The sequence below is a fragment of the Anabrus simplex genome, chromosome 2, assembly GCF_040414725.1.
Source record: "Anabrus simplex isolate iqAnaSimp1 chromosome 2, ASM4041472v1, whole genome shotgun sequence".
NCBI classification, from domain to species: Eukaryota; Metazoa; Arthropoda; class Insecta; order Orthoptera; family Tettigoniidae; genus Anabrus; species Anabrus simplex.
Window position 1 is genome coordinate 281,216,735 of NC_090266.1, and position 16,180 is coordinate 281,232,914.

General features: G+C 38.0%; 1 protein-coding gene across 1 annotated transcript in view; it reads right to left on the reverse strand.

Moving 5' to 3' along the window:
* Nucleotides 1–1,423: 1,423 nt before the first annotated feature.
* Nucleotides 1,424–16,180, reverse strand: part of LOC136864053 (thioredoxin-2) — a 60,183-nt gene continuing 45,426 nt past the window's right edge. The window contains exon 4 of the mRNA XM_067140583.2: nucleotides 1,424–4,040. Coding sequence (XP_066996684.1) covers nucleotides 3,978–4,040 — 63 coding nt within the window. The 3' untranslated portion in view covers nucleotides 1,424–3,977. The remainder of the gene's footprint in view (nucleotides 4,041–16,180) is intronic.

A 16,180-nucleotide genomic window follows, 5' to 3' on the forward strand; every position in this document is an offset into this window, starting at 1 on the left:
GGTCGATAGCTTTATACCTTGTTGCTGGGTTTGCCAGGTTTCAGAACATAAATTATCTTCGCCTTCTTGAACTCCAATGGAAGTTCACCAGTCGGCAGAATGTCAGTGAAGAACTCTGCCAACCATTTCTTAGCATATCCTCCCAAATGAATTGGGAGTTCTGGATGGATGCCATCAAAACCAGGTGATTTAAAAGGTTTGAGGTGCTTCAGTCCATGTCAAACTGAAGGGATGCGCATATTCAGACTAGGAAGATGTCTTTTTCAGATCACGAAGCTGTTGTCCAATATGTTTAGTATGCTTTTCAGGAGGCTCAGAATGGTATGACCAACAGACATTTGAAGCCTCTATAGTCTTCCAAGAATTCTATTCCACTCTAAGTCTACAGTGAACGCTATCAGACTGAAACATGCACAACAACCAAGACAGGCAAATACTCGTGTGTCTTCCAATCAGAACACGAGACTATAGTGCTGCTTTGAGTCTATCCTACATGCACCTATTTTATGCATGCCTCCCCACTGGCATACTGTTGCCTCTATGCATGTAACTATATTGCATGCATAGTTGTAAAAATGGAAACTCGGCTTCAGAGAGATTAACAGAATCAGTCATACAAGGCACGATGAACAGAAGCCCTATGAGAGGGATGCTAAATTCTCAATTTTGTGACACATGGGAAAATCAAGGAATACAATTCAGAGGATGTCCATGGAAAACAATCCAACTTACTATAATCCCAGAACTGCAGATCTAACACATCACTTACATGAAATAAATGCATCAAATTCCTTGCCATTAAGAGAAATTATAACACAAAAAACATGGGTAAAGGAGCCATATTAAAGTCAATTTCTATCCTTGATTCAAGTGTCAAGCTCCTCGACCCACAACTGTTAAAAACTTTCTGTATAACCCAAGCAGTCATTGCCAATATCAATGTGGGAAGAAGCCACAAATACAAGCTATGAAGCTGAGAAATGGCATCAAGATGCAAAGTTCGCACACCACAGACAACGAAGACTCAACTGTACAAAACCTTTTGTAGAGCAATTTCTTAGGGACACAAGGCTGAAAACCTTTTCTCTGTGTGCAATGAACTGGAAACAAGTATTTTTTTTCTTTCGGATTTGTTCTACATTGCACTAAAAGAAGTCTTCTGGTGACAATGGGATAGGACAGGAGACTTAAGAAACTGGCCTAAAATAAGGTACAGCCCCAGCATTCACCTGGTGTGAAAAAGGGAAACCACGAAAAACCATCTTCAAAGCCGACAACAGCGAGTTCGAACCAACTATCCCCTGAATGCAAGTTCACAGTTACGGGACCCAAACTGTGCAGCCAACTCGCTCAGTAAAAAGCTAGCAACTCTGAGGGGAATGCTGAAGGACACTTAAAAAATTCCAAATAAATGAACCACAAATTATTTAGAGAGAAAATATCTTTAATTAAAGGGGAAATGCTGGTCACAAATTCCCCAAATGCAACAAAACATAACAAAACTTCATATTATGCCAGCATGAATAACAGTCATGTAAAAATATTTTGTGAGGGTTAATACAAAATCTATCACAACAAAATTTTGAAATTATAAGGTACTATATATTTTCATGTCTTATTTACAACAGAACTGCAAAGTTGAATATGTAATTTAAAACAACAGGAAAGATCAAGCACATCAGGGAAAATAAATTTAGTCTTGAATTGTCTGTAACAATTCAAGATAATTATCAGACCAGTTGCTGTGAAATATTAAAAATGTACACCTTACGCTCACCAACAGCACGCAATTTTACTAACAATTTTACATCAAGAGTTGCACGGAACAAGGAACTTTGGATTCCATTCACAAAGGCATGATATAATTAAAAATATATATAAAAAACTTGCATATACATACTATCCAATTTTCAAAAGCAACAGGACATGTAATACAAACGCTGCCCTTGAAGTTTCCAGTCTAAGAAGCGACTACACTGCAGGACACTAAAGACGTGTCCCAAATTAATACGTAACCTTGGATCCACACCGTAAGGTTTGACGGTCCACTAACCTCTTATGGTTTTTGGAGAGGCCTAAGTGCTGGAATTTTGTTTCACATTTATGTCAAAGCAAACCAAGGCTGACATTTCAGCACTTTCCAAATACAAGGCTGAGCCAGGACTGAACCTACCAATATTGTCTCTAGCCTCGCTAGGATCCACGAGACTGAATCCTGTACAGTTTCCTGGAGGCTGCCTAAACAATGTTTATGTACAGGCATGCATTGATTTGATTCTGCCAGGAAGCTGAAATATTTTTAAAAATTCCACTTCTAGAGAAACATTGCCATGTGGTCTACTCACACTATACCAAAAATGGGAACCACATTAATTCCTAGGGGCATGACAGTTGCACATACGAACTATTTAATCCTACTTAGTGCTTAGGTTAGAAATGGTGAAAGCCTTCATCTTCGGCTATGAGACCCTTCACTTCATGGCCAGTATGGAGATATCTTGGTTTGGCTTACCTCCTTATATTAACTTTGTTCCACTGTTTTTAAATTTTTCAGTGTAAGTTAAGCATGTTGTTGGTAAACAAATGTGAAACGTAACAACTGCCAACGACCTGGAAAGGAGAAATTTAACTAACCGATAGGGAATCTGCCAACTGGATAGCAGCCCTAACTGCACTGATGACTGATCATTTGAATTACTTGTAATGTCATCACTTCTAAGACTGGAAAATACAATAGGCACCAGAATTGAAGCATTATCATCAATTAACGACAATTAAAAATTAACGATGATCAACATCCCTGTATTACCACACCAGGCTGGTGAAATTAAAAGTTTTTCTAGCAGAAAACTTCCCGAGAGCAGAAGGCACAAATTTGAACAGAGAGGTGAAAACATACATGTCTTTAGCATAACAATGCAAGCCTAACCCCTCATCTTAAAAGGCCACAGTGAAATTTACACACACTTCCCTTATGTTAAGATCAGAAGTTAGTACAGATCTGGCAGGTTCAAAGTCTCTTTTGAAGGATGCAATTTGAAAAACTAAAAAGCAACTTTTGAAATAATCACTATGTTCACGTGTCTCAAACTATGTACTGAACTACTACTTCTTTCCTTTTGTGTCTAAAGAAAAAACACTGAACAGTAGACAGCTGGAATTTTGTACACCTGTTCTTTAATGATAAATATTGAAATTAGACATCTCGTTACACTAAAGGAATGATACAAAAGTAAACTCAACAAATTTTAGAGAGTTCTATAGTATATATTATTAACTTGCCATGTTGGAAAAACTTTCAGCCAATAGACATCAATATAAATGAACCTGAAGTACATAGCCAAGCACAAATTTACATTTAACTTTAGAGTATATAAAAAAAATGCATTCTGGCAAAATCTTGGACCATACCATGAAAAATAAATTAAGACAATCTGAGTACACACTTACAAATTATATATTTATACTGCCAGAAACTAAAAATGTGTACTGTAGTACTCTTCTGAATTTGCATATTTAATACTAACATGTAGGCCTAATCATTCAAAATTCTAGAAACTTAGAGATTAAAACTGACCGCTGCAGTTATAAGAGGCTAAACATCCAAGGTCATCAGCCTCATACCATTTCGCTTTAGAAAATTACAATTCATCCATACACGTACACGAGTCCAACAAAAACTAATTACTGAGAATATTTTGCTTCCAATTATACATTATGAGCCTCAAAATTACAATACATTCAAAGCTCCAGTAATCAGAAGATAACGAGAATAGAGGTCCCAAATATACGGAATTCACTAACCAATCTTCAACATTTACGAAAATACTGAACTTTTGGTGCTGAATTTATAGTTAAGAGTAACAATGATCATAACTCAAGAGTGACACAGACAATGTTAATAAATTTTGGGCAGGATTCACATCTTATTGCAACCATTATGCTAGTTGATCCTGTCATCCAACATTCTGTTCCATTTACTTCAGTTTCACAATCGTTTCTTGAAGTTTTGCTGCATTCGCTCCAGAAAAACTATCGATCTGAAAAACAAGAGAAACAAAGTATAATTGTATCAGATGATTATTTATAGTTCTTGTTTAACTTTTACAAAGCATATAATGATATGAATTTATATTCTGGATACCAGCAAGAGCCTAAATACTAATAGCAAGATGCAAGTTTAGATCAATGTAATGGTGATGTTCAATACCAAGCCTTGTACTAAACTACTTAATCATTTCTTTATCCCTTCATCTTATCTTATACTGAAATGAAGTCCTCAGACAATTTTCCATTACATAATAAGGACAGTTTTCAACTATCCAGAATCTTCCATCTTGAATTTTCAGAATTTAAGAGTAGATTAATTTGTGTCAATCAAATTATTTATGTTTAGGGCAATCACCCAGGTTACCTAGACTTTGCTTAATTTTGAGGAATTTGTATATTTACTGAACACCACTCTATTATCCCAATCCCTAACTGCTCTTTCTATAAGACAATATTTGCTTTTCTTCACTTGAATTCAAACTTCACATAATGATCTTTCCTACTTTTAAAACCACCACTCAGACTTATTCGTCTACTTGTGTAATTCCATGCCGTCTCTCCGCTGACAGCTCAGAACATACCACTTAGTTGAACAGCTCATATTTTCTCCGAAGTCTTCCCAGCCCAAACTTCGTAATATTTTTGTAACGCTACTCTTGTCAGAAATCACCCCAGAACAAATCTGGCTGCATTTCTTAGGATTTATTCCAATTCTCAATTCAAATAATCCTCATGAGGGTTCCAACTAACTGGGATCTTGCCAGAGACTGACATGCCCACTCCTTTACATCCTTACTACTGTAACGGTTCAAATCCCGGTACAAGATGATATCTGTATTTTTATTATTGTATGATTTTATCTGTATTTTATTATTATTTATTATTATTATTATTATTATTATTATTATTATGTCAGTATTATTATTATTATGTTATCTGTGATATTGTTACTATTATTGTAATTATCAGTTTTATTCAATTCGATTTTGCAATGCCTGTTGCTTGCAAGATTGTACTTAGATGTATGCATATATACGTATGTGTAGAATAACACTCAATACCTGTACAGTGAGAATTATTGTATATATCAGAGATTGGATATGACGTTGGTACATTGTGCAAGATTGGTGGCGATTCTGCCAAGTCATGGCTACGTCATCATAAGCTTTTAGAATATGCGCTCAGAGACTCAGCCGCCCCAGGCTATTTCACCATTGTATGTAATATCTGTCGCGTAGGTGGGAGTATGTCATTGTTATTTCTGGAGATTGCATAGGTGTGTCAACCAATGGTTATAAATACGAGGACCAGCGCCTTATAGCGCCAGTCTACGGGAAGGAGAGGCCTCAGTCGGTCGTAAGTCATTACTTAAACGGAAGCAGTACAGTGAAGAAGTCTACTAGATCAAGAGGCCTTGGTCAGTCAACGAGTGTGAACAAGAGATGGTGAAGACTCAGTGAGCCATTAATTATTGGTCATTGAGAGAGTGAGACCAAAAGGTTGGTCTGTCACTTAGTTGAAGACACGGACGCAAGGGCTTACCATGAAGTCAGAGAGGGCAACCCTGGACCTGCCAAGAGGTAATACCATATTGACTTACAAAGAAGTCAGATGATATGGAGAAGAAGCAGTCACAAGGATGTATCACCAAGTTAGGCGTGACATCTACAGTAAACACCAGATCAATGGATTACGTCGTAATTACACTAAAAGTGTTGAAGGTACAGTCAAGTGAATCAGTGAGGGAAATATTTCGTATAAATTGTTAAATGTCCGGTCAAGAAGAATTCAAATTCATGCCTAGTTTCTTTCAGTTGCAATGTCATAATTTCATATTCTCATCTGTTTTATCGCAACAAGACTCACTATTTTTTGATATATTATTTAAAGAATATATATTGTTCTATCAAACGAATTCATAGTTTCATTTCATTGACAGTATATCTTAACCTCAAAATTAATGGGGAAACCGAACGCCAATCTCCTTTTCCCAGAACTTATATGGTATGTTGTCAAAAGTAAGCTTATTGCCCCACACCCTAGAGATAGTCAAAAGTCTCATTCTATTATTGCTGCACTGAGTGGCAGCTGGCGCCCTTCAAATAACGTATGTTTAAGTAAGCAGGTAACAAGTGTGAGTACAAGGTCCGACGAGTGTGTATTTTATTTAATGAATGTTAATTTTCATAATTTCCATTATAAATGCAGATATTAAGAGTTTAATATAAATCCAGTTTTATATGTTTGTAAAATCAATAGTCAGTCAGAGAGTTAGGAAAATTTCACTACAACCCCTAAATACCCCCACAACAATATGAATAGACCTGTACTCTTAATTTACAAGCCAGTTTATTATCCCAATGAAGATCATTACTTGTACACTAAAACCTGCCTTCAATGAACCCTTGATTAAACAAACTTTCCTTTAGAGAGAAATATTTGATGGTCTTGTGAATTTAAGGATGAAAAACATGTTAAATTCCCTTCATTAAACTAAAACAGTTATGCAGACAACAGAAATCAAAATATGCATTTTAACAGAAAAATTTCCAAGTTGCAGAATGCAGCATTTAGAAAATTTCCAGGCAGCCTTTGAAAGTAGATCTTGTCTGCTGTGAACAGTTGATTCTGTACTTAACAAGGAATGCACAAATAGGTCTTCTGTTCTCCAATTTACACACTGAAGTGCATGGCTAATTGTCTCTTTACTGTTGTTCAAGCCTTACCCAATTCTCACTTTAATGAGGAGTTTTCAATCCGAGCACCCATGGTTCAGGTAGCAGCGCGCCGACCTCTCGCTGCTGGGTTCCGTGGTTCAAAGCCCGGTCACTCCATGCGAGATTTGTGCTGGACAAAGACGGAACAGGATTTTCTCCAGGTACTCCAGTTTTTCCCCGTTATGCTTCATTTCCAGCAACATTCATTTCATGTCAATCATTGCCACAGGAGTGCAACAAGCTTTGGCAGCCAGCACATTTCCTATTCTCACTGCTAGATGGGGGCTTTATTCGTTCCATTCCCAACCCAGTCAAGTGAAAGGAAAAAGGCTGTGGATTTTCAATGAGCTGCCAGTCAACAAATGCAGTCTTTGTCTAGGCCACTGTCAATCAGGTTAGAGTTCAGCTTTTACCTGAGCACTTCTAAACTTAAATTACTGACAGTTCTGCAGTAGTCACTGGGGCTTCGAAAGCAAGAGTTGTGCTTGACCTTAATATGAGAGTAAAAGTGATCATGCTAGTGTAAGAGAAATCGAGTTTAATGCATATTATGAAGATGTTCAACATAGGTAAAAATGAAGTGTATGAGATTTTTTGAAGAACAGAAATTTTGAAGAGGTGGGAAAACTGTGCTAAAGGAAAACTGGAAAGAACTGAAGAAAAAATAAAAGGAAGACATTAACGAAATAGGACACTTTGTTAGTATCAGGGCAAAAAATCTCATTTCGGGTCCTATGTTACAGGAATATGCTAAAAAGTTGGCTGAAAAAATAGGCAAGACCAAATACTAAGCACATAATGAGTAGTTGGCAAGTTTCTGCAAAAGACAGTTGTCAACAAACTTTGCAGTAAAACAACTGACAAAAGTTAGACCATCGCTGAGTGGATTCCTAAACTACCTTCCATAATCGAAGGACACAAACCTGATGACACAGCGAACTGCGAAGAGACAGGACTCTTGGAAAGTTTTTCTTATCATGAAGGGTGGCGTGCACCAACCGAGAGCAAGTTCTACTTCCATAGTAAAGTACACGAAGTCATCATTCAGTGACTTCGATATGAGAGTAAATTACTTCCAAACTATTTTAGTCTTTCCAGATACTCCTGGAATAAATTACTACAAGAGTAAAACGTTGAAGAGCACCATATTTCAGTATATCCCCTGGACCAATACGCCAATCCTAATTACAATATTAATGACATTACGGAAAAAACCAGTATGATCTTCAATAAAGCCATTCCGGTATTAAAAAAGGACCATCTTAATACAGTAAACAGAAAACAGCACGCCTCAAAAGACCGACGAATCACAAGCCTAACCCCACCCCTACCCCTACAATAGATACTCCCCTTACCCCTCCATCCATCCCCTCACTACGGCGATCACAAAGTCCCAGACGTACTCTCAGTAGTACGCAACAAGCTCCCTTAAACACACCGCCACACGACCACAATAACAACAGCAGTAAGTACGTATTTCCCTTCCACACACAACTTCAGGCATTCCTTCAAACTCACACTGCACTTATACTAATTTATCTTTACAGATATTAACAACTCCAAACACAAATACAGACAAGAGGGAGGTTGCTACCAACAACCTATTAATCGAATTTTAAATATTCAAGACACTACAGTCTGCTTCAAAAGCTCACCAAAATACATCAATAGCTGAACTACAATATTACTCAACCACCGTGCGACATGGGTTTCGCTTCAAACACATGACATATACTAGTCAAATAGAACATCTTAAGGATTATTTTATGGAACCAAACAACGTAAACAAAGATGTACAAGAAACATGGAAGCCTGAAGAAAGAACTTCACAAAGCATAAACTTTTAAACTCAAGTGTTTTTTACATGTTTTCTATTTTAATGTGTTCAAACTCAAGTGTTTTATATATATGTTTCATGTATTTTGAACGTGTTTAATGTATACGTACAAACTTTTTAGTTTACTTAAGCTTTTCACCGCTATATTTGTTTTAGAAAAAAATTTAACCCCACAGTCGCAAATAATATCACAACCCCATTAGACATTGGGATGCTCTAATAAACAATAACATCTTTGAGACATACCAATGGTCGTAAAACTAATATATCAGCTAATGACTAAATAGTCTAAACCAGTACTGATGTGAATCTATTCATAAATAGTACTGATAGGTGGAACATCTTTCTTGTCAATATACGTGCATTCAAACAATACGGATATGAAACTTGTAAATAATGATATTAAAGAAGCAAATAATGCACGAATATATGTTAGAATTTACTCTCAGGTCATGCATGGAATAAGCTAGGTTGAGACTTGTTAACTAATGATATCATGCCGTATACGAGAGGAAGATGTTTGAAACGTGTTTATGAATTACTTAGATTATATTGACGATCGACGCAGAAGACGACGGGAAATTTAATAGTGCGTACAGTGCGTGAAAGGCAAGAGCCATATGATGTGCACACAGAGAGTGTTTGTTTGATCTTAAGAAGGAATCCTTTACTTCTAGAACTACTTGGAGATCACTTACAGCTGAATTCCTGTGTTAATTTTGTTGTAGATCCCAAATTACAGTTGCTGTGTGCCCTACGAGTGATTCGTACTGGAAAATTTCAGTTGCCGGCGATCTAATTAACATTTACCGCAAGACTGCTGGCCGTACCTTTCATCGCGTAGTTAAAGTACTAGTTGACGTTCATCATAGAGATCGCCTACATCTACAGCAAAACAGTTTTAATTTTTCCTGCGTGTCCGTGACTATTTTTTTACTTTAGACTTCACTTTTAAGTCCTTGCATAGAATTTTAACGTTCTCTTCACTGAGTTTTCCGTCACTCGAAGCAATGAATTCTTCTGCCACAGCTTTCCACAAATTTCTAATTTCCTTTTTTTATCCAGCACCTTTATGTCATGTTTCTTACACTATATATCCTTTGCATAGATCATTATCTCTACTAACAAGCATTTATCTTTTTCGCTTACTTCCCTCCCCCCCACCCCGTTTCCTATCACACGTAATCTTAGATTTCTTTAAAGAAAACACGCAAACAACTACACTCTGCGCGTAACGAACGCTACTTCTATAGTAATAACTAAAATAATACATTGTACTTCAACTCTCCGACATTACTTCCGGAGTAAATAAATCCTGAAGTAATTTACTTCTGTGGTATGGACTTCTTTAGTAAACACTACGTCCAGAGTAATTTACTCCAAGAATGTGCATGCCACCCTAAGGGTACCATCTTACCTGTGTCATCCAAAATCTGCTTCAAAACCAGAGTTTCTCAATGGAGTTCAAAGGGCAGAGAAGCAGATGGAGAAGACAGATGAACAGGCTGCCCCAATGGAGTGTGCATGCATCACTGCTGTTCAACATTTACACCAACAAATCACCCATTAGCAGATAGAACAGAAAATTGTATCTATGCTGATGGTGGAGCCATAATTTTTCAAAGTGATTTAGAATTCGTTAAGCACAGGCTGTCCAAAGCTTCCGACACACACTATCTATTACAAGAAGAACCAACTAAAATGTAATCCATCTTAAGACACAGACTTGTGCTTTCCATCTCAAGAACAGAGAGGCTTTTCATACTTGAAAGTCAATTGGGAAGGCATTCCAATGGAACAATGCAACACCCCTAAATATATCTGAAAGACAGCTTGAACATTAAGCAGAAAGTGGCTGCCAGAAATAACTTCACAATGAAGTTGACTGGAACAGCTTGGGGTGCATCCAGATGTACTGAAGGCATCCTGAACTTGTGTGTGCTATTTTGCAGCTGAATAAGCTATCCCAGTAAGGCATAAATTCTGCCATGGCCAAACTGTGTGTATGGCACTCGAGACATGTTGAGTTATCACTGGCTATCTGCATCCTACCCCTCTGGACAAAAATACAAGAATGCTAGAAATGAAAAGGGCAGAAAAGAATATAGGCAATTACAGAATGAAGTGGATAGAAAGAATAGGGTAGGTAAGGAAGAATGACAGTGAAGTGCAAGGATGTTGACAGTTGTACGGTCCTATGAAAGGTACATTCTGCATATAGGAAAATCAAGGAAACCTTTGGAGAAAGGAAATCTACATGTATGAATATTAAGAGCTCAGTTGGAAAGCCACTACTACAGAAAGAAGACAAAGCAGGAAGATGGCAGGAACATATCCAACATTTGTATCAAGGTTACAGACTTGCATGATTTGGTTCTGGAACAAGAAGGGCTGATGAAATGGGAGACCTGATTTTGAGATGAGTTTGACAGAGCTGTGAGACACCTAAATAGGAACAGGGCACCTGGAATTGATGACATTCCCTCTGAATTACCGACTACCTTAGGAGAAATTAGCGTGGTAAGGTTATTCCATCTAGTTTGCAAGATGTATGAGACAGGAGAAGTGCCATTCGATTTTTGGCAGAATGTTGTTATACCTATTCCCAAGAGCCAATCCTGACAAGTGTGAAAACTCCCACACCATTAGTTTATTATCTCATGCCTGCAAAATTTTAACATTTACAGAAGGATGGAAAGGGCAGTTGAAGCTGAGTTGGAAGATCAGTTTGGCTTCAGAAGAAATGTGGGAACACTTGAAGCAATCCTGAGTGCGTCCGATCTTAGAGGATCGAGTTAAGTACAAGCCCACGTACATAGCGTTCGTAGATCTAGAAAATGCATTTGATGATGTTGATTGGACCAAGCTTTTTGAGATTCTGAAGGTGATTAGGATCAGATACCAAGAACGAAGAATTATCTACAATCCGTATAAAAATAAAGTTTGCTGTAATAAGAATCGAGGGCTTTGAAAAACAGCAGCTGTCCAGAAATGAGTGAGGCATGGCTGAAGTTTGTCCTCCCTCCTTTAATGTTTACACAGAAAAGGCAGTAAAGGAAATTAGAGAGGAATTTGGAAAGGGAATCACAATACAAGGAGAGAAAATCAAAACCTTGAGATTTGCCAATGATATTTTATGAGACTGCAGAAGATCTCGAAGTTGTTGAATGGTATGGACGAAATCTTGGGTAAGGAGTACAAGATGAAAATAAGTCCAAAAGAAAAGTAATAGAGTGCAGTCGAACAAAGGCATGTTATGCAGATATTAGATTAGGAAATGAAGTCTTAAAGGAAGTAGATGAATATTGTTACTTGAGTAGTAAAATAACAATGGCAGAAGTAAGGACGACATAAAATGCAGACTAACACAATCAAGGAAGAGCTTTAACACATTGCTGACCGGATGCTTTAGCTTGTCACATACCCTGTGGATCGGATATTTTTCTATCGAGCATACTAGAGTCCACATGATTATAAAATGTACGTAAATATTAAACTAGTCAAGATTCTATCTTTAAAGTTGGTAGGAGTACTCACCCATGCCCTTAGTAGTGTTTGAAATTATGGTATCTTTGGTAGTATGGCCCTTTGTGCATTGCCGCCTTACAGAAAGAGCACTTGAATAAATGAGCACACCACTATGTAAATCACGGTGTGTAGGGGTTTGAATATCGCTTCCAACTACCACTCTCACATTGTTTCCACTAATTCAGTCACCATATCCATTTGAACGATCATCAGCATACAATTCCTCTAAAATATAGTAGTCGACTAACATTGTATTACGCGAGCTGTCCATCTTATCAATGACTGAACCGGCAGAAATAGTCTTTTCAAAACTAAACCAAAGAATAAAAGGCCATGAATAAAAGTGGCAGATATACATCGACAATTAATTCTACTCAATGTGCAAGTCTGAAATATTTGAATATACCGTGAAACCTCGGAATGCGAGTAACTTGGTCTAAGTGTGTTTTGCAAGGCGAGCAGACATTTAAAATAAATTGTAATTTGATAAGCGAGTGAGGTTCTGCAATACGAGAGTCACGTGTGCCTAGGTTTTACCCTCCCCTGTGCCTTTGTTGAATGGATGAACGAGGTCTTTGGTCCTGTAGTGAAGAAATACCTTTCAGAAAATCTGCCGCTCAGTCTTGCTGGTTATAGACAATGCTCCTGCTCATCCTCCAGGCCTTGAGGACGACTTACTGAAGGAATTAAAGTTCATTAAGATTAAGTTTCTTCCTCCCAACACTACTTCAGCCTGTGGATCAGCAAGTCATTTCGAACTTCAAGAAGCTATACACCAAAGCACTATTACAGCGATGCTTCTAAGAGACCGAAGGAACAAACTTTACCATCAGAGAGTTTGGGAGAAATCATTTCCACATCGTGAACTGCTTGAAGATCGATAAAGCCTGGGATGGAGTCGCCAAGAGAATTCTAACTTCCGCTTGTGGAAAGCTGTGGCCTGACTGTGTTCTTGGACGTGATTGAGATTTTTGGTGAAAATGAGCTGCTGATTGTCGATGAAATTGTGTCCTTAAGGAAGACTATGGGGTTGGAGGTGAATGACGTTGACATTTGAGACCTGGTGTAGGAACATAACCAGGAACTTTCCACCAACGAACTGATGGACCTGCATTGCGAACAACAGGAGGAGATTATGAAGGAGATCTCGTGCGGGGAAGAGGAGGAAAAGTCAATGGAATCTCTCACTTCAACTGAGATTCGGGAGAATCTGCAAAATGTGGGAAACGGAGCCAAATTTTGTAGAAAAACACCACCCGAATAAGGCTGTAGCAGTGCGAGCGATGAATCAGTTCAATGAAAATGCAATGTCACATTTTCTTGAAATCCTCAAAAAGAGGCAAAAGCAAGTCATTGGACAGGTTCCTCATTAAAGTTGCACGAAAAGGAAACAATTCCAGGGAGCCAACAGATAGCAGTGATTCTGTAAGTGAAATTCGTGCTACACAGTAACACTCCTCATGTTATCTCTAGCCTCCCTCACACCAACAATGATTCTATTATAAGGTAAAGTGCAGCTTAATTTGTTTTAAGTTATATTTTGTTTCGGAAATGGTATGCGAATAAATATACAAATCATCTGCGTTTAAATTTTTTCTTATGGGAAAACGTGCTTTGATATGCGAGCGGTTTGGATTACAAGCATGTTGCCGGAACAAATTATGCTTGCAATCCAAGGTTCCACTGTATGGTCAAGAGATATCAACAGGGCGACCGAAAATGTCTTGAATAAAATTGAGATTTCTCGGGGCCAGTCTCCGACCGCTGGCGAGCGTACGAGGTTTCTTGGGGTCAGTCACCCATGTGTTAAAAAGAAATTTGCTCACTTTAAATATTGATATAGCATGCCTGCCAACTTTCCCGATTTAGGCGGGAGACTCCCGATTTTCGACAGTTTTTCCCGCCTCCCGATTATTCTATTATTTGTCCTGGTTTTAGCTTATTTTTTGGTGAACTTCATTTATTTTCAAATCCCGCCGTTTCAGCTTTTTTAAGCCAGTGACCGAAAGTCCTTCGCTCATTGGCCGCTTTCAAACGAAACATCGAGTTTATGAATGCAAGAAATGTTCACGAATGTACAATGTTTATTGAAACCTGTATATCGATTGTCAATCTCTCGTTCTCGCGTTCTTTGATGGTGTTCGTTCACATCAGTCTCGTCGATTCCATTCTCTCTGGTCGATTCTAGACACTCGTCGCTAGATGTTGAGTGTTTCTTAGTAATTTAGTGACAGAATTTCAATGATAACTACTATTAACTACTAGTGACTTTCTAGAGATTTTACGAGCCATTTGGAGACATTTCAGACTAATTGAAGACTGGACATCAATAACGAGCTAAGTGCCAAAACAATTAAAAAATGTTTTGACCCAAAAAAAGTGAGCTCTGTGCCATTGCCAACAACCTATAAAGCGCGCTATCTGCCATGACCTTGATTGTAGTGCATACAAGGCCCGAGATATGGCATGAGAGGTATGTGCCGGGCCGCTGGTGAAGCTATTACGGGCTATGTGCCACCGAGCTTTTACTGTTGATTCTGAGCGTCATGACAACATCGCCGTGAATTTTAACCTAATTCTTTTGAGAAAAGCCTGTTGAGAGTTTTAATTTGTGATAGTACATTTTAAGAACGATGGAATTAAATAGTGACACAAGCAAAATAGAAAGGGAGAATCAGCTTTCATGCTACAATCTGCGTGTCCATCTAGGTGACAACAAAAAGGGGCTCCTCGTACTTGTGGCACGAGAGTATGAGTGGTCGAGGCGGTAATGAAATTGCTCCATGTCTGTTTAAAGCACTCTGTAGTCATGAATTAATGACGAAACGAAAACTTAATGTCTCGTCTGATAACTGCAATGGCCAGAACAAGAACAAAATGATGTTTCTTTGGATTTACGTGACGATTACTGGCAAGTATGATGAGATAAACCACAAATTTTTAGTCTCTGGCCGTTCAGTTTTATCTTGCGACAGATTTTGCACACATCGAAAAACGTAAAAGGGTTGAAAATTGTCAAGTTCCTGACCTGGTCAAACTTATGGTGAATGCATCTCACGGAATTCGTCCTTCACAGAATACTACTTTACCAAGCTGCTACCTTGTGTAAAGCAAAACCATTTTATGCATAACCAATTTTTTCGTTATCATCTTTATTTCTGTTGTGCATCACGCATTTTGTCAATGGATCAAAATCTTTCTGGCCATTTCCATGACAATTTCGTACTCGTGACGAGTATAAATGCTTTCTCATCCTTTCAATTGTGGCATAAATGGAATTGGCCTCTAGGTAACTATGGCCACTTTCCATAAATTTTAGGTCTAGCAGTTTCAGGTTGGGATGGAACAATGTATTCATGGCGTATAGTAGAACAGACACTATGTTATGGTTCCTGTTCTGTCCACCACACGTGTCGGCATACAGGATTATATGCTCAACTTCTGGAATCAGATGTGCTATGTAACTAAGTAGACAGCTACCGATTTAGCACTGACTTTTTTTCCGGTGGTCCCATCCCATAAAAAAGCAAGTTCCATTTTTCAATGAGTCATATACTGAAATTATAAACAGAGCTCTTGTTTTATAATAAATTTGGCAATCACCTGCAAAAGGGATTTGATGTATGGCCTGAAAATCAAGACTTCCAAATGCTAATTTTGGGTTATCAACTGCACTTAGAGTTTTCATCTTTCATTTCCCAAATTTCAAGTTTACAAGTGAGGTGTTCTATATAATCCTGATTGGTCGTAGTGGTTTTAGCGAGTTCTGCCTCTGAACATAGTGCATTGGTAATTTTTCAGGAATAAAAATTGCTGATGCTGGTTTAAATTGAAAATATATCTATACACACATTCAAGTATCTTTGGGTGGTCTGGATTTTCACTGTACCACCAATGCAATGTAGGTATATTCAGATCAGAATCCAAGTAGAGGCGACTACAGTACTCTATCTGCAGTAGTGTGCAGAAACTTTGGGTATCGACAAAATGAAGGCACGAATGTGACAAGCAACTGATTCTGGAGTGCAATTGGATGCAGGTCGTCCTA